Source organism: Oncorhynchus keta, chromosome 33 (genome assembly GCF_023373465.1).
Source record: "Oncorhynchus keta strain PuntledgeMale-10-30-2019 chromosome 33, Oket_V2, whole genome shotgun sequence".
NCBI classification, from domain to species: Eukaryota; Metazoa; Chordata; class Actinopteri; order Salmoniformes; family Salmonidae; genus Oncorhynchus; species Oncorhynchus keta.
In genome coordinates this window covers 24,403,286-24,422,176 of record NC_068453.1, presented here as the reverse complement: position 1 = coordinate 24,422,176, position 18,891 = coordinate 24,403,286, and the positions used below count along the sequence as shown (strand labels likewise).

The 18,891-nt window shown below is 43.9% G+C and overlaps 2 protein-coding genes across 4 annotated transcripts in view; one reads left to right on the top strand and one right to left on the bottom strand.

Annotated features, from left to right (window-relative positions):
* LOC118378799 (leucine-rich repeat protein soc-2 homolog) overlaps window positions 1-10,925 on the top strand; it is a 30,506-nt gene extending 19,581 nt beyond the window's left edge. For all 3 annotated transcript variants that reach the window (XM_035765785.2, XM_052492557.1, XM_035765784.2), the window contains exons 3-10: window positions 3,921-4,086; window positions 4,525-5,022; window positions 5,471-5,623; window positions 7,810-7,911; window positions 8,654-8,812; window positions 8,926-9,128; window positions 9,331-9,426; window positions 9,930-10,925. In XM_035765785.2, coding sequence (XP_035621678.1) covers window positions 3,921-4,086; window positions 4,525-5,022; window positions 5,471-5,623; window positions 7,810-7,911; window positions 8,654-8,812; window positions 8,926-9,128; window positions 9,331-9,426; window positions 9,930-10,100 — 1,548 coding nt within the window. In that variant the 3' untranslated portion in view covers window positions 10,101-10,925. The remainder of the gene's footprint in view (window positions 1-3,920; window positions 4,087-4,524; window positions 5,023-5,470; window positions 5,624-7,809; window positions 7,912-8,653; window positions 8,813-8,925; window positions 9,129-9,330; window positions 9,427-9,929) is intronic.
* Window positions 10,434-14,523, bottom strand: LOC118378800 (uncharacterized). Its single transcript, XM_035765786.2, has 4 exons — window positions 14,244-14,523; window positions 13,893-13,986; window positions 13,669-13,756; window positions 10,434-11,815 (listed from the first exon to the last, which is right to left on the bottom strand). Exons 1-4 carry the CDS (start codon window positions 14,446-14,448, stop codon window positions 11,201-11,203), a joined length of 1,002 nt encoding a protein of 333 aa, XP_035621679.1. The 5' UTR covers window positions 14,449-14,523; the 3' UTR covers window positions 10,434-11,200.
* Between the last annotated feature and the right edge of the window lie 4,368 nt (window positions 14,524-18,891).

Genomic DNA, 18,891 nt, shown 5'->3' with positions numbered 1-18,891 from the left:
CCTGTCTCGGAGCTCTATGGACAATTCTTTCGACCTCATGGCTTGGTTTCTTCTATGACATGCATTGTCAACTGTGGGAACTTATATAGACAGGTATGTGCCTTTCCAAATCATGTCCAATCAATTGAATTTACCACAGGTGGACTCCAATCAAATTGTAGAAACATCTCAAAGGATTATCAATGGAAACAGGATGCACCTGAGCTCAATTTCGAGTCTCATAGCAAAGGGTCTGAATACTTATGTAAATAAGGTTTTTTCTTTTTTTTTAAATTATACATCTGCTTATAATTCCACACCAAAAAAAGCTTTTTCATTATGGGGTATTGTGTATAGATTGATGAGAAAAAAAATATTGAATGAATTTTAGAATAAGGCTGTAACGTAACAAAATGTGAAACAACGGAAGGGGTACAAATACTTCCCAAATGCACCGTATTTGTTTACAATTCTTGTTTATTTGTAAAGAAGCACTTTCCAACATACCATTCCACTGTATATATTCTTGGACCTAAACAAGCCTGATATTGTCTGACAACTAGAAGAATCCTCGACAAACCCATTGAGCCTCTTCCTGCACATTGTTTTAACTTACTGGTTTTATCTGTTCAAATAAACTACATCCAAATGGGTGATCATGTGTGGTATACACTCTGACAATGACCTAACATATAAACCATTCTGTGAGGCTAGGACTTTGTGGTAAATGGGACTCCTTGGTTGGTTTCGTGACATGTTTTAGGGTGTCACAGCTTGGTTTGGAAGAGTGGTGGTATTATGCATAGATCTCTCTAGAGTTGTGAAGTTTCTAAAGAGATGCATTGGCGAGACCTGAAAATAATATTTGTGAGAGAGCAAGAGTGCAGTGCTGCACAGAAAGATCTGTATGCTTCAAATCAGCTCCTCTATTTCACATTATGGAACTTCAAAACTCTCTCTCTGCACATTCTGTATTTCAACGTTGTTTCCCAGAGTTGTTTTTTTGGGGGGTAGCCAAGCTTTCGCCTCTCGTTTCCCCCGAGTTTGTATGTTTGCTTTTTGGGGGGAGGAGAAGGAGGAGGGGCATCAGCAGCAAGCAAACTAACTCTGTGCAAGACTACTCAAAGGCCTACCTTGTTGTCTCCTAAACTCTGTCACTCCCAAACTTTCAAAAACGTGCATTTTCAATTTCATACCCGTTCTACGTGGCTCCGTTTACAAACGTCCCCATTTTACTGTACATGCCTTCCCTTGCATCTAAATGTGTATCTACTTTTAGGAATTTCATTATACAGCAACATACACTTTGTGGAGAGTTGCCTTTAGGTAAGTCTCAGGCTACCTCAGGTTAGGAATCTGTGGTGAGTTGCCTTTAGGTAAGTCTCAGGCTACCTCAGGTTAGGAATCTGCCTGACACGGAGTGAAAGCCGATGGACAGCTTCTCTCAACATTGGTTGAGAGAAGTGGAGTGAAATATGCATTGTTTGCAGCTACCATGTGTCTCTTGGTTCCATAAGGACCATTCCCTCTTTTGGAAGAATCAGGCCATGGGTGTAAGAGAGTTAAATATTACCTTTTGCACATTGTGGGGTTTCAGCGCCCCTGTGTGGTTAATAATAGAACTGCATGACATTGCTCTGGTGGTTTGCTGAACAGCAAGGACAATGAAGGCAGGTACCCCTTGAAGTATCTATCACATTCTTAACATTAGTTGAGAGTAGATATTTCTTTATTGTCTGATTTTCAGATATTTGCTTTACATGCAAAAAAATGCACTGTGGTCAGGTGGCATAGGCCAGACATAACATCAAACAAGCAAGAATGACAGTTCTTACCCCTTTCTTCCACATTCCATAACATAGGAACATGTAGCTGTGTTGGAGGTGTTGCATTATGTTCATCTGTTTAGGAGGTGAGATGTATGGCTTAAAGCACAGTAGAAAGATGCAGTTGATATCATAACTGGTATTAAAACAATGAGTGTGTCGTGCTTTGCTGTGGGGCACTATCAGAACAGACTATGGGGGCCCTCTTACAGCCAAAGACCGCTTCTGGAAAGTGTGCCGTTAGGATTTCAATATGACTTCTTGACATTGCATATTTCTGCCGTCTGTTTGGTAAATTTGAGTCGAAATGCTTTGACCTTCTGACACACACACTCCTCATTGGGTTCTGAGGAGTGTGAGAACATGGAGAGGTGAAAGGTCAACAGACTGAGTTTAGGATATTTTCTTTAGATGTAGGCCTACCATGTAGTGTGACTGTTTATTTGCTTTCTAAACAAACCAAACACCTGCTGTGGTCATCATTCCACAGCAGCAAACCCACAAACTTCTCATAAATGGCAAAATACCTCTTTACAATTTGTCATAGACAATCTCAACTGGGTTAGGTTTGACGTGTTTCCAACGTTTTCACACTGTAGCCATTCTAACCTTTCCATTTGAAATGGGTTCTTCCATTTTTCGGTTTGTATGTACTGTCTGAATGTGATCCCTATGAGTATATCCTGTCACTTGACCCAGGAAGTGATTTTCACAGAGCATCCTACCAAGGCACCACTGCCATAGGTAAGCCTACTGTGCAGGTTATGCAGTTCCCAAGTTGAAAACCCACAATAGTCAATTATAGGGGGGATTCGCTATTTCACTAGTTGTCGAATGGTTCGTCACACTGAAAATGTCTTTTTAAAGAAAACAAATCATGGATTACGGTTTTCCCTAGTCCATAGACTACTTTCAGGGTGAGGAAGTTTCTTACAATAAATTGTAAAATACTGAACTTCCACTTTAATGAAAATGATGTTTAATTTTTAGAGGACGTTCCTATTGTATTGTGACGAAAAGTTGGTATGTGCCACACCTGTGATGTTTGAACTGATGCTCACTATCCTGTTAATTTTGACCAAACATTTTACAGTTATGTTTACAAACCAACAGACCGTGGAGAATGTGGTAACAGTGAAAAATCTGTAATAAAATATCTGTAAAACAGGGTGAGAACAGTCTTGTTTCCTTGGTTGGAAGGTGGAGTTTCCCTACTAAAAACCCTTTATGTTGTGCCTTTTCCCAGATTGCACTTGCATTCTTCTCTCATCTCAGTATGTGGTCCAAAATTGTACCCAGACATTTGTATCCACATTTTCCAATTCCTGGCTGGGATTTTTTTTGGGGGGGGGGCAACCCTTGAGGGTCTTCCTCAAATCAATATTCATGTCCTCAAGTCATCTGCATACACAATGATGTGTCTCAGTTCCTGGTTGCTTCTTCAGTGATCTGTATATAAATGTTAGAGGTGAAACAGCATAGCCCTGAGGTGCCCCTGTTAAGCTACACCTGTGAATGACTGATACTATAACTGTCTCTGGATCTTCTATTCTCTCTGAATGGTAGAAGTCAGGATGTCTAGAAGTCCTCGTGTCCCTGGTCCTTTTCCTGGGAACTCTTTAGCTACTCGTGTTGTATCCAAATATTGAATTATTGTTTGGTCGCTGTTAAGCTTTATTGCCTATTGAGCATTGTCATACATAACGTTGTCCTGTGACATAAATTGGGTACTGATGAGATTATTACTGATCAGTGCTTCACACTGTACGGCTGGACCAAAAGACGTAGAGCATCCGGTCCATGAGCGACAGTTGGCTTTTGAAGCCTCCGGTTACTCGGTAAGTGAGTCTACTGCTCTCTGGTGGTCTCTGGCGGTCTCTGGCGGTCTCTGGTTGTCTCTGGCGCTCTCTGGCGGTCTCTGGCGGTCTCTGGCGCTCTCTGGTAGTCTCTGGCGCTCTCTAGTAATCTCTGGCACTCTCTGGTAATCTCTGGCACTCTCTGGTGGTCTCTGGCGCTCTATGGTGGTCTCTGGCGCTCTCTGGTGGTCTCTGGCGCTCTCTAGTGGCACAACTCCTGCATTAGCATTGACTTCCTCGGTTACTGTCTTTCCCACAGATAGAGATTGGCACACTGGCCCCACCAAATTATAACTACCCTGGCCCTGGGGGCCCTGCATCACTGGAGGAGGAAGAGGAGGAGGAGGAGTTGCCCCTAAGACCCCAGCTCATCCCCCAAGGCTCAGGGGGGTCTGGGGTACTCATGGGCCCAGATGCACAGGGAGGTCTGTATACACACATACACACACCCACAGCACATACATCGTGTCACCTCACACTATGAGCCCATACACAGGGAGGTCTGTATACACACACCCTCAGCACATCCACTCTGTCACCTCACACTATGAGTCCATACACACAGGGAGACGAAGGTATGTTTCCAGTACTGACAGTGATACATAACACACAACCTTCCCTCTTAACGCCTACCCATGCAAATCGGCCCCTTTTTACAATCATCCTTCGTCATTTCCAAATGCATGAGTTCCATTTAACTGCCTGACATTAGTTAAATGTGTGGTACTCAACCATAAATCTCATTAACTTTTTGTAATGTCACCTAATCATCATTGTAAACATGACTCACTAGCCCTAAACTGAATCATGGTCCACTGTGCTCTAACCTGTCTCTTCTAACACCTAATCTTGTCTCTAACAAGAGGAGGAGCTGCGCCTGAGTCCTATTGACATTCTTCATATCTCCGGGGACTTTGGGGGTTCCACGGGTTCTGGGGGTTCCGGTGGCTCTGGGGTTTCCGGAGGTTCTGGGGGTTCCGGAGACCTTTTGGCTTCCGGTTCTGGGGACCTTTTGGCTTCTGGAGGCTCAGGGGGTTCCATGGAAATTGGTTCAGCAGCTTCTGGGGATCTTGGTTCTGGGGGTTCCGGGGACCTTGGATCCGGAGGCTCTGTGGGTTCCGGGGACCTTGGATCCGGAGACTCTGTGGGGTCCGGGGACCTTGGTTTTGGAGGCTCTGGGGGTTCTGGGGATCTTGGTTCTGGAGGCTCTGGGGGTTCCGGGGATCTTGGTTCCCTGGGCTCTGGAGGTTCCGGCACCCTCCTTGGCTCAGGGGGTTCCGGGGACATATTGGTTTCCAGTACTGGGGGTTCCGGAGGTTCTGGAGGTTCCGGGGACTCAGGAATAATAATTATATCTGGAGGTCAGTACCTATACTTATACAGACTACACTGTAGAAGTATACAGATAGTTGGTTGGGCCTATAGTGGCCTTGTGAACCTAGTACAGTTCCAAGCACTGATTGATAAGCTAAGACTATATGGGATTTCATTGCATTTATAAATTTGCCTTTTCATTTAACTGCTTTGTGCTGGTTAAATGTGGATTGATAATGCTTTCTTGTGTCGTCATTGTAAACCCTGTGTCATTGCTTTGTCACTTACAGTATCATTGTCATTGTAAACGTCACTCATTGTCCTACCATTGTCATTGCATTACATACCATAGGTTCCTACTCATTGTCAACCTAACCCACTGTCAAACCATGTTTGAGAATGATTGATTGATTGTCTGATTGTTGATTGACAGTCCATCCCATCCCATGAGAAGCACTAACCTGTCTCCTAACCCCTCCCCTTGGCTCTAATAAGAGGAGGAGATGCCCCTCATTCCTGACATTACCCCCCAGGAGGCATCGGGTGTTTCTGGGAAGTCCGGGGCCTTTGGCACCTCAGGGGCCTCAGGGCCTGGGGACTCCAACTCTGGTGGGTCAGAGGTTACATTAATCCCTGACCCTGAAGAAGGTCAGTACCACCAAATAAAGAAACAATAAGAAAACAGATCTCTATGGTATCAACCCATCATATCATATGTGTAAGGATAACAGGGGTAAAGGTCCTGAAAACTTTGAGCAGAAAGCATGCTCTGCTGCCATGTCCGTATTTGGACAAGAGAATGTGACCAAATAATCTGGTCAAGAGATGCTTTTCAAAGGATTTGTGGTTGACAAGTATGAATAATCTCAAATTCCAGCTAAGAACACTGTTCCAATGTACCTACAGTTGAAGTCGGAAGTTTACATACACCTTAGCCAAATACATTTAAACTCAGTTTTTCACAATTCCTGACATTTAGTCCTAGTACAAATTCCTTGTTTTAGGTCAGTTAATATCACCACTTTATTTTAAGAATGTGAAATGTCAGAATAATAGTAGAAATGTATTTATTTAAGCTTTTATTTATTTCGTCACATTCCCAGTGGGTCAGAAGTTTACCTACACTCAATTAGTATTTGGTACCATTGCCTTTAAATTGTTTAACTTGGGTCAAACATTTTGGGTAGCCTTCCACAAGCTTCTCACAATAAGGTGGGTGGATTTTGGCCCATTCCTCCTGACAGACCTGGTGTAAATGAGTCAGGTTTGTAGACCTCCTTGCTCGCACATGCTTTTTCAGTGCAGCCCACACATTTTCTATAGGATTGAGGTCAGGGCTTTGTGATGGCCAGTCCAATACCTTGACTTTGTTGTCCTTAAGCCATTTAGCCACAACTTTGAAAGTATGCTTAGGGTCATTGTCCATTTGGAAGACCCATTTGCGACCAAGCTTTAACTTCCTGACTGATGTCTTGAGATGTTGCTTCAATATATCAACATAATTTTTCTTCCTCATGATGCCATCTATTTTGTGAAGTGCACCAGTTCCTCCTGCAGCAAAGCACCCCCACAACATGATGCTGCCACCCCCGTGCTTCACTGTTGGAATGGTGTTCTTCGGCTTGCAAGCCTCCCTCTTTGTCCTCCAAACATAACGATGGTCATTATGGCCAAACAGTTCTATTTTTGTTTCATCAGACCAGAGGACATTTCTCCAAAAAGTATGATCTTTGTCCTCATGTGCAGTTGCAAACTGTAGTCTGGCTTTTTTTATGGCAGTTTTGGAGCAGTGGCTTCTTCCTTGCTGAGCTGCCTTTCAGGTTATGTCGATATAGGACTAATTTTACTGTGGATATAGATACTTTTGTACCTGTTTCCTCCAGCATCTTCACAATGTCCTTTGGTGTTGTTCTGGGATTGATTTGCACTTTTCGCACCAAGGTACGTTCATCTCTAGGAGACAGAAAGCATCTCCTTCCTGAGTGGTATGACGGCTGCGTGGTCCCATGGTGTTTATACTTGCTTACTTTTGTTTGTAGAGATGAATGAGGGCGTTTGGAAATTGCTGTTTAAAGGCACAGTCAACTTAGTGTATGTAAGATACAGTGAAATAATCTGTCTGTAAACAATTGTTGGGAAAATGAATTGTGTCATGCACAAAGTAGATGTCTTAACCCACTTGCCAAAACGATCGTTTGTTAACAAGACATTTGTGGAGTGGTTGAAAAACAAGTTTTAATGACTCCAACCTAAGTGTATGTAAACTAGTTTTAATGACTCCAACCTAAGTGTATGTAAACTAGTTTTAATGACTCCAACTTAAGTGTATGTAAACTAGTTTTAATGACTCCAACTTAAGTGGATGTAAACTAGTTTTAATGACTCCAACCTAAGTGGATGTAAACTAGTTTTAATGACTCCAACCTAAGTGGATGTAAACTAGTTTTAATGACTCCAACCTAAGTGGATGTAAACTAGTTTTAATGACTCCAACCTAAGTGTATGTAAACTAATTTTAATGACTCCAACCTAAGTGGATGTAAACTAGTTTTAATGACTCCAACCTAAGTGGATGTAAACTTCTGACTTCAACTGTATTTATATTAAACATATATCAACATAACATCATTTGATTAACTCTCAAAATCCATTCACAAGATTCCATTTAACTATTACCTAATTTAATCAGTTAAATGTGTCATAAACAACGACAACAACATAACTCCCTTGCTATTTGTGACTTCTCACTGTGGCAAACAGCACTTGTTGTCGTGTCACTGTCCAATCTGTTTCCAACCTGTCTCTTTTAATACCTCATCTCTATCTCTAACAAGAGGAGGAAGTGCTCCAGACTACTCCGAAAACCCCTCAGGAGTCTGGAGGTACAGTAGGCTCAGGGGGCTCTGGGTTGCCAGAGGTTGACTTGGACATTAAAGGTCAGTATCCAGCACAAACGCTAACTATTCAATCAAAACCTGTAACCAGGCTTCTGGGGTTATAGGGTCTATTCTACTTCACTATACTGTACATGGGGTCTATCACATTCCCATATTCAAACCTATTTTCTCGTATCTTTATACGAGTTGTCTCTTCCATTTCACCCCAGAAACCCTGGTTTTGATTGAATAGGGTTATTGAATCTCATGTGCCTCCTGTTAAAACTGACCACAAACTGTGTTGAAGCCATATGTATCTGTAATGTCCGTTACACAATGTCTTGTCCTTACCTGTCACAAGCACTGTCATGTGTCTGTCTGTATCATGTGTTTACTATCAAGTTGCTCTACGATATGAGTCTGTAACATCTGTTAATGTCATCTTCACCAAACGTCTGTGTTATAACCTGTCCCGAACACCATTAACACAATATGTCTAACACTGGGAATGCACTACACCTCAACCATAGCACCTCAGCAACAACCCTCATAATGTGCACACCTTGGTCACATCAAAAGCTGCATCCAATCCAGACATGACAACATTTCTTGATGCAAGAGGTAAAACAAACAAATCATATCAACACTGAGTGCACGTCTCCACCATTCTACAAACCCATTGTTACTGCATCGAAGGCTGGTGGCCTAAACTTCATCACACAACATCTCAGACCTAGCAACTGTTCTCTCAAGTGTATCGCCTACCTCCTTCTTACTTCCTTGTCCTGTCTGTCTGTCCCAGGTATGCCTACCTGCCTGCTGTGCACCTGTCTGGGTGGTTCTGTCTACTGTGATGATGTGAAGCTGACGAGCGTGCCGCCTCTCCCCAAAGAGACCACTCACTTCTACGCCCGCTACAACCACATCACCAAGATCAACAAGGGCGACTTTGCTCAGATGAGTAGGTGTCACATGTTAAAGGCACAGCCGTGAGATTTCCTGCTGTTCAATGGCTGTTTCAATTAATGAAACCACGTGGAACAGTCTGAGTACTTTACCTTCTCTCTCTTGCAGACAAGCTGAAGAGGATCGACTTGACCGCCAACGAGATTGCATCCATCGCCGATGATGCGTTCTCCGGCCTGCCCGTGCTGGAGGAGCTGGTGCTCCGTGAGAACGGCGTGTCACAGCTGCCTGCCCTTCCGCCCGTGATGACCCTCATCGACGCCAGCCACAACAACATTGGCGCCACAGGCATCCACAAAGAGGCTTTCAAGGTATGTAGGTCTGGCAAGGATTACAAACAATTGATTTTCTTTTTCCCAGCATTATCAATTTGATTCCCCTAATGGACTAATCACCAAGCCCTTGATGAGTTGAATCATGTGTGAGTGCTGGGATGAAACAAAAACAGCTATGTATTGAGACTGTCTGGCATAAATGACTCCACTCTAAATGTAAACACTGTGTTTTGCTTAGGACATGACTGGTCTGCTGTACCTGTACCTAACAGACAACCACATCGACCACATCCCTGTGCCCCTACCGGACAACCTGCGCTCTCTGCACCTACAGGTACCTGCACTTCTGCCTCTTTACTGTCCTCTTGTGGGTGATGCAGGAACTATAGGATTACCCCATAGTGTACACTGGTGGTGACTAGAGGGATTTTTGCTCAACTGACCACCGTTACCCCTCTTTCTGCAAGCTGTTTTAAAACATTCTGGGCAATTCTCTGCCATTCAGTTATTAGGGCAAATTATTGTATATTTAAACTGTACTTTTCTCCAGCACTCCGGCAGACCTGTGCAGAATCTCAAGGCCCATAGATTAATTTTTATTTTACTAGGCAAGTCAGTTAAGAACAAATTCTTATTTTCAATGACGGCCTAGGAACGGTGGGTTAACTGCTTTGTTCAGGGGCAGAACGACAGATTTTTACCTTGTCAGCTCGGGGATTCAATCTTGCAACCTTTTGGTTACAAGTCCAACACTAACCACTAGGTGGTGGTTAGAGCGCCATAATGAATGTGTTGTTTCAGAGTGTTTTCTTAGACTTCCAATGCCTTGTTTTCCAGCGCAATAACATTCAGATGATACACGAGGACACGTTCTGCAACCTGAAAGACTTCAACTACATCAGGAACGCACTGGAGGACATTCGCCTGGACGGCAACCCCATCAACCTCAGCAGGACCCCACAGGCCTATGTGTGCCTGCCCCGCATCCCCATCGGAGCCCACATCTAACCACACACTGATCAATACTTGTGAATACACAAGCAACCTTACACAGCTCAACATCTACGAGACATATGTACATACCATGCACACACTTACCTACGGAGACAGATCCTAAAAGTTGTCCAGTCTCAGTTCAATTGCAATCTGCACATACAGTAAAAACCGGAACACAGTGTCTACCTATCTGGCCTAATTTAAGTCTGATCAGCTGTTGATCGCATACATAACACAGTGAGCGAGATGGTGTGTATCTCTCATTCCCACACACACAAATACACACCAGATAACTTTGTCAAAAGCCAAACTGTTCAGCAACTTGAAGCAAACAAAAAGACAATGAAAATGTGACATTTTATTGATCCAACAATCAAACATTGTTTCATGTCTGTTCACAACTGGCCACGACAACCAGTAATATTGTTTAAATATGTTTTTGTAAAGGAAAAAAATATATATATTACAGAAATCTAAAACTATTTAAAAAATTATACTAGCATAAACTAATTGAAGCTGAAGCTTACTGGAACGCCAATTTGAATATCAATGCAATAAAAGAAGCAATTAAACAAGCATTTGTAAAGTCTGTACTGTAATATAAAAATATATTCTGAAGTCACTTTTTTTTTTACATGAACTGCAATATTTGGCATATTACATTTCAAAGTTCTTGTTATGACCACAATAGCCTATATCAATAAAGATCAAGGCTATTGTATGACTGGGGAGGGGGTTCTGTTGGGTGTGAATGGGGTTAACAAGAAGAAACAGCCTGCTATTGTGTGCTTTGTATGGAAATACCACAATTGAATAAAGTTGTTTTGATGACCTCAATGGCTTAACATTTTAATTGAGAATTGACCGGTAAAGTGTGTAGCTGCAAAGTGATTTTGAATGAACTGATTGAGTACAACTGTTTAGGCAGTTCATGTTCAAATACTTCTAGCCCAGATAACAATAGGCATACAGGCATCTCTGAACAGCAATACAAAAAGGATTTGTCATTGAAAACTTTGTACATTCATAGAAAATAAAACCAATACAAATGATATCCAATTACTTTCCAATTGAATAGTCTATTCTAGTGTAAACAAACACATAATTGTTCTTCACATACGTTCAACCAACTTTTCAAACATCCTGAGGAATCTCTCGGTTCTTTCCAACGACCCAACGACCCTCTGTCCTCCTGTTTTACAGCTTTGTCCTTCCGCACCGTTCTCCTCCGCTGCTCTACCCTCCGCCAGTAGAACTCTGTCTCTGTCCACAGCCAGCCGATCCCTGGCCACCTGCGCTTTCTCCTTCTCTATCAGCCCCCTCTCCCTCTCCACCGCTGCCTTCTCCCTCTCCAGTTGGGCACGCTCCCGGTCCAGGTTGGCCATCTCTCGTTCCAGCCCTGCTTGCTCTCTCTCCAGCGCCATCCGCTCTCTCCCCATCACCTCTCGCTCGCCCTCCAATGCCGCCCGTTCGGTCTCCAGCGTCGCCCTCTCTGTGTCCATCTCATCCAGGTCGCAGTGCATCCCCATCACCCCTATTCCGCCAATCATGGATCTCTTCCTGGGCCGGGCGTCAGGGAGAAAATCACTGTCGCTAGTGCCCGGGGGGAGTGGGCCGATGATGGGGGCTGAGCCTGCCAGACGCCCCTCCATTGCATCACTCATCAGATCGTACCAACGCCAACTGTGGGGGAACACCTGCACCCCTGGGGGAGGGTACTTCAGCTCCTGTCCCCAAAAGAAGGATAAACAGTATTAGTAGGTAGTCAGATAATGAAGGATGTCTCTAGGGCAGGGCTATTTAGAACTTTACAAGGATGCCAATTAGAGGTCGACCGATTAATCAGAATGGCCCATTAATTAGGGACGATTTCAAGTTCTCATAACAATTGGAAATCTGTATTTTTGGTTGCCGATTTCGCCTATTTTTTTACACCTTTATTTAACTAGGCAAGTCAGTTAAAAACACATTCTTATTTTCAATGACGGCCTAGGAACGGTGGGTTAACGGCCTTGTTCAGGGGCAGAACAATTTTTTTCAGCTCAGGGATTCAATCTTGCAACCTTGCGGTTAACTAGTCCAACGCTCTAACCACCTGCCTCACGAGGAGCCTGCCTGTTACTCGAAAGCAGTAAGAAGCCACGGTAAGTTGCTAGCTAGCATTAAACTTATCTTATAAAAAACAATCAATCAATCATAATCACTAGTTATAACTACACATGGTTGATGATATTACTAGTTTATCTAGCGTGTCCTGCGTTGCATATAATCGATGCAGTGCGCATTCGCATTCGTCGTTGCTCCAACATGTACCTAACATAAACATCAATGACTTTCTTAAAATCAATACACAGAAGTATATTTCTAAACCTGCAAATTTAGCTAAAAGAAATCCAGGTTAGCAGGCAATATTAACCAGGTGAAACTGTGTCACTTCTCTTGCGTTCATTGCACTCAGAGTCAGGGTATATGCAACAGTTTGGGCTGCCTGGCTCATTGCGAACTAATTTGCCAGAATTTTACGTAATTATGACATAATATTGAAGGTTGTGCAATGTAGCAGGAATATTTAGACTGATGGATGCCACCCGTTGGAGAAAATACAGAACGGTTCCGTATTTCACTGAAAGAATAAACGTCTTGTTTTCGAGATGATAGTTTCCGGATTTGACCATATTAATGACCTACGGCTCGCATTTCTGTGTGTTATCATGTTATAACTAAGTCTATGATTTGATAGAGCAGTTTGACTGAGCGATGGTAGGCACCAGCAGGATCGTAAGCATTCATTCAAACAGCACTTTCGTGCGTTTGCCAGCAGCTGTTTATGACTTCAAGCCTATCAACTCCCGAGATTAGGCTTGTGTAACCGATGTGAAATGGCTAGCTAGTTAGCTGGGTGCGCGCTAATAGCGTTTCAAACGTCACTCGCTCTGAGACTTGGAGTGGTTGTTCCCCTTGCCCTGCAGGGGCCGCGGCTTTTGTGGAGTGATGGGTAAACGCTGCTTCGATGGTGGCTGTTGTCGTTGTGTTCCTGGTTCGAGCCCAGGTAGGAGCGAGGAGAGGGACATAAGCTATACTGTTACACCGGCAATACTAAAGTGCCTATAAGAACATCCAATAGACAAAGGTTAATGAAATACAAATGGTATAGAGAGAAATAGTCCTATAATTCCTATAATAACTACAACCTAAAACTTCTTACCTGGGAATATTGAAGACTCATGTTAAAAGGAACCACCAGCTTTCATATGTTCTCATGTTCTGAGCAAGGAACTTTACACGTTAGCTTTTTTACATGGCACATATGGAACTTTTACTTTCTTCTCCAACACTTTGTTTTTGCATTATTTAAACCAAATTGAACACGTTTCATTATTTATTTGAGGCTAAATTGATTTTATTGATGTATTAAAATAAGTGTTCATTCAGTATTGTTGTAATTGTCATGTGAAGGCTGTTATAGCAGCAAAGGGGGGACCAACTCCATATTAATGCCCATGATTTTGGAATGAGATGTTTGACAAGCTGGTGTCCACATACTTTGGGATATGTAGTGTATGTAGGATGCAATTGCTACCTTGTATCTCTTCTTCAGATTTTCCCATTTTTTCATTGCCTGACTGGCAGTCATCTTCCCCTGCAAGCCCATGTGTTTGAGGATGGCCCTGCAACAAAAAGGTACACAATGATCATTTCGATTTAAAACCATAAACATTGACTCGTCTCAATGAAAGGTCAAATGAAAAAACGTATCTAACAAAACGTGTACTGGGAGGATCTCGGGTAAGTATCTGAACTCACCTCCAGGCCAGTCGAGAGGCATTTCTCCTCCCCGTAAACATGTAGCGATTTGATACGCGCAATTTCACAAAGTCCATTGTTTCATATTCAGACACTGAAATAAATACATATGTTTTAAATCACTACATATACAATGTAATTCAAATTAAATAACATTCACATTTTGACTAATATGACAAATGTGGATCGCGCCGTCTGATGTCTACGCACGAATCTGCTCGAAAAAGTATTCGAGGCAAGGCGCCATGATGTCCCCTTTGTAGGTAGCTTGCTTGCTTGCTAACTAGCTCGGAGTTCCTTACTTCATTTGTAGTCCGAAATAAACATATAAAGGATCAATTGACTACTTACATTTGTACGTGTATTCTGAATTCACTTTCTTTTTACTTTTCTTTTTTGCATTATTGGAGTAAAGCGGTAGCGTGTGTTCGATGTTTTCCATTGTAGCATCCATGTTAGCTAGCACTGCGAAGGGACCACAACCGAGTGCACTTCGTCTCTTCCGCCCTTCGTCTCTTCTTCTTCGTGTTGGTTTCCGGCCGCAGACTAGTCGCATCTAGGCATATTGCTTCCACCCACAGTTCAGACTGTGCACACGCACCACATACTACCATTCCTCACCTCACATTCGCAAGTGCCACTGCCTACATCAGAACGTTTTATTACTAAAGCTGTAAGATATGCAGCGGGTCACAGTCTAGCTCGCGGCTCAGGTACATATTCAGGACGAATTCTGTGTTCTACACATATCAAATCAAACTTTATTTGTCACATCCTCCGAACACAACAATTGTAGACCTTACCGTGAAATGCTTACTTACAAACACTTAACCAACAGTGCAGTTCAAGAAGGGTTAAGAAAATATTTACCAAATAAACTAAAGTAAAAAAGAATAAAAAGTAACATGTTCCTGTTACTTATGTAACAGTATAACTTTACGTCCGTCCCCTCGCCCATACCCAGGCGCGAACCAGGGACCCTCTGCACACATCAACAACAGTCACCCACGAAGCATCGTTACCCATCGCTCCACAAAAGCCGTGGCCCTTGCAGAGCAAGGGGAACTACTACTTCAAGATCTCAGAGCAAGTGACGTAACCGATTGAAACGCTATTTAGCGCGCACCGCTAACTAAGCTAGCCGTTTCACATCCGTTACAGTAGCAGCAGTGTACAAAACAAATGGGAGGGGGGAGGTGATAGTCCGGTGGCCATTTGATTAATTGTTCAGCAGTCTTATGGCTTGGGGGTAGATGCTGTTAAAACTTTTTGGGATCTGTGTCCCTTCCACGGGACAGTTGAGCTAACGTAGGCTAATGCTAAAAGCATGAGGTTGTAAGTGTAACGGATGTGAAATGGCTAGCTAGTTAGTGCTAAATAGCGTTTCAATCGGTGACATCACTTGCTCTGAGACCTTGAAGTAGTAGTTCCCCTTGCTCTGCAAGAGCCGTGGCTTTTGTGGAGCGATGGGTAACGATGCTTCGTGGGTGACTGTTGTTGATGTGTGCAGAGAGTCCCTGGTTCCCGCCCGGGTATGGGCGAGGGGACGGTCTAAAGTTGTACTGTTACATAAGTAACAAGAACATTTCCCAGGACATAGACATATCTGATATTGGCAGAAAGCTTAAATTCTTGTTAATCCAACTGCACTGTCCAATTTGCAGTGGCTTTTACAGTGAAAAAAATACCATGCTATTGTTTGAGGAGATTAGGCAAATTAGGCAAACAAATTAGGCATAGTTGGGCAGTCTTGATACAACATTTTTAACAGAAATGCAATGGTTCATTGGATCAGTCAAATATTTTGCTCATACACTGCTGCCATTTAGTGGCCAAAATGTATATTGCACCCGGGCTGTAATAATACATTATGGCCTCTATCTCCATTTCAGAGATGGTACAACAACAAAAAATCAAAAGAATGGTTGTTTTTTTATTTGTATTATCTTTTACCAGATCTATTGTGTTATATTCTCCTACATTCCTTTCACATTTCCACAAACTTCAAAGTGTTTCCTTTCAAATGGTACCAAGAATATGCATATCTTTGCTTCAGGGCCTGAGCTACAGGCAGTTAGATTTGGGTATTTCATTTTAGGCAACAAAAACCATTTGGGAAAGGGGGCGAATCCTTTAAGAATTCCTGAAGAACTGAGCCTGCCAGAGCATGTGTGGCCACATTTTAATTGGATGACTTGGGAGAAGGATGATCTGCAACAGACAGCCCATCTCAGTATATTCCCATGTAGCTCATCTGGTGGAGCATAGCGCTTGCACCATAGTTGTGGGTTTGATTGACACGGGGTACCAGTACGAAAAAAAATATTCAAATGTATGCACTCACTACTATGAGTGGCTCTGGATAAGAGAGTCTGCTAAATACCATACCCAACTATAACATCTTCCGTCAAGATAGAACTGCCAAAGGGGGCGGAGTCGCAGTCTACTGCAGAGATAGCCTGCAAAGTAATGTCATACTTTCCAGGTCCATACCCAAACAGTTTGAACTACTAATTTTGAAAATTACTCTCTCCAGAAACAAGTCTATCACTGTTGCCGCCTGCTACCGACCCCCGTCAGCTCCCAGCTGCGCCCTGGACACCATTTGTGAATTGATCGCCCCTCATCTAGCTTCAGAGTTTGTTCTGTTAGGTGACCTAAACTGGGATATGCTTAACACCCCGGCAGTCCTACAATCTAAGCTAGATGCCCTCAATCTCACTCAAATCATCAAGGAACCCACCAGGTACAACCCTAACTCTGTAAACAAGGGCACCCTCATAGACGTCATCCTGACCAACTGGCCCTCCAAATATACCTCCGCTGTCTTCAACCAGGATCTCAGCGATCACTGCCTCATCGCCTGTATCCGCCACGGAGCCGCAGTCAAACGACCACCCCTCATCACTGTCAAACGCTCCCTAAAACACTTCTGTGAGCAGGCCTTTCTAATCGACCTGGCCCGTGTATCCTGGAAGGACATTGACCTCATCCCGTCAGTTGAGGATGCCTGGTCATTCTTTAAAAGTAACTTCCTCACCATTTTAGATAAGCATGCTCCGTTCAAAAATGCAGAACCAAGAACAGATACAGCCCTTGGTTCACTCCAGACCTGACTGCCCTCGACCAGCACAAAAACATCCTGTGGCGGACTGCAATAGCATCGAATAGCCCCGTGATATGCAACTGTTCAGGGAAGTCAGGAACCAATACACGCAGTCAGTCAGGAAAGCTAAGGCCAGCTTCTTCAGGCAGAAGTTTGCATCCTGTAACTCCAACTCCAAAAAGTTCTGGGACACTGTGAAGTCCATGGAGAACAAGAGCACCTCCTCCCAGCTGCCCACTGCACTGAGGCTAGGAAACACGGTCTCCACCGATAAATCCATGATTATCGAAAACTTCAATAAGCACTTCTCAACGGCTGGCCATGCCTTCCGCCTGGCTACTCCAACCTCGGCCAACAGCTCCGCCCCCCGTAGTTCCTCACCCAAGCCTCTCCAGGTTCTCCTTTACCCAAATCCAGATAGCAGATGTTCTGAAAGAGCTGCAAAACCTGGACCCGTACAAATCAGCTGGGCTTGATAATCTGGACCCGCTATTTCTGAAACTATCTGCCGCCATTGTCGCAACCCCTATTACCAGCCTGTTCAACCTCTCTTTCATATCGTCTGAGATCCCCAAGGATTGGAAAGCTGCCGCAGTCATCCCCCTCTTCAAAGGGGGAGACACCCTGGACCCAAACTGCTATAGACCTATATCCATCCTGCCCTGCCTATCTAAGGTCTTCGAAAGCCAAGTCAACAAACAGGTCACTGACCATCTCGAATCCCACCGTACCTTCTCCGCTGTGCAATCTGGTTTCCGAGCCGGTCACGGGTGCACCTCAGCCACACTCAAGGTACTAAATGATATCATAACCGCCATCGATAAAAGACAGTACTGTGCAGCCGTCTTCATCGACCTCGCCAAGGCTTTCGACTCTGTCAATCACCAAATTCTTATCGGCAGACTCAACAGCCTCGGTTTTTCGGATGACTGCCTTGCCTGGTTCACCAATTACTTTGCAGACAGAGTTCAGTGTGTCAAATCGGAGGGCATGCTGTCCGGTCCTCTGGCAGTCTCTATGGGGGTGCCACAGGGTTCAATTCTCGGGCCGACTCTTTTCTCTGTATATATCAATGATGTTGCTCTTGCTGCGGGCGATTCCCTGATCCACCTCTACGCAGACGACACCATTCTATATACTTTCGGCCCGTCATTGGACACTGTGCTATCCAACCTCCAAACGAGCTTCAATGCCATACAGCACTCCTTCCGTGGCCTCCAACTGCTCCTAAACGCGAGTAAAACCAAATGCATGCTTTTCAACCGATCGCTGCCTGCACCCGCATGCCCGACTAGCATCACCACCCTGGATGGTTCCAACCTTGAATATGTGGACATCTATAAGTACCTAGGTGTCTGGCTAGACTGCAAACTCTCCTTCCAGACTCACATCAAACATCTCCAATCAAAAATCAAATCCAGAGTCGGCTTTCTATTCCGCAACAAAGCCTCCTTCACTCACGCTGCCAAGCTTACCCTAGTAAAACTGACTATCCTACCGATCCTCGACTTCGGCGATGTCATCTACAAAATGGCTTCCAACACTCTACTCAGCAAACTGGATGCAGTCTATCACAGTGCCATCCGTTTTGTCACTAAAGCACCTTATACCACCCACCACTGCGACTTGTATGCTCTAGTCGGCTGGCCCTCACTACATATTCGTCGCCAGACCCACTGGCTCCAGGTCATCTAGTAGTCCATGCTAGGTAAAGCTCCGCCTTATCTCAGTTCACTGGTCACGATGGCAACACCCATCCGTAGCACGCGCTCCAGCAGGTGTATCTCACTGATCATCCCTAAAGCCAACACCTCATTTGGCCGCCTTTCGTTCCAGTACTCTGCTGCCTGTGACTGGAACGAATTGCAAAATCGCTGAAGTTGGAGACTTTTA

Coding starts and splice junctions, on each gene's coding strand:
- LOC118378800 (XM_035765786.2), bottom strand. CDS start 14,448: ATGCGACTAGTCTGCGGCCGGAAACCAACACGAAGAAGAAGAGACGAA. Junction 13,987..14,243: donor TTCAGAATACACGTACAAAT/GTAAGTAGTCAA, acceptor TATTTATTTCAG/TGTCTGAATATGAAACAATG. Junction 13,757..13,892: donor GCCTCTCGACTGGCCTGGAG/GTGAGTTCAGAT, acceptor TTTTTGTTGCAG/GGCCATCCTCAAACACATGG.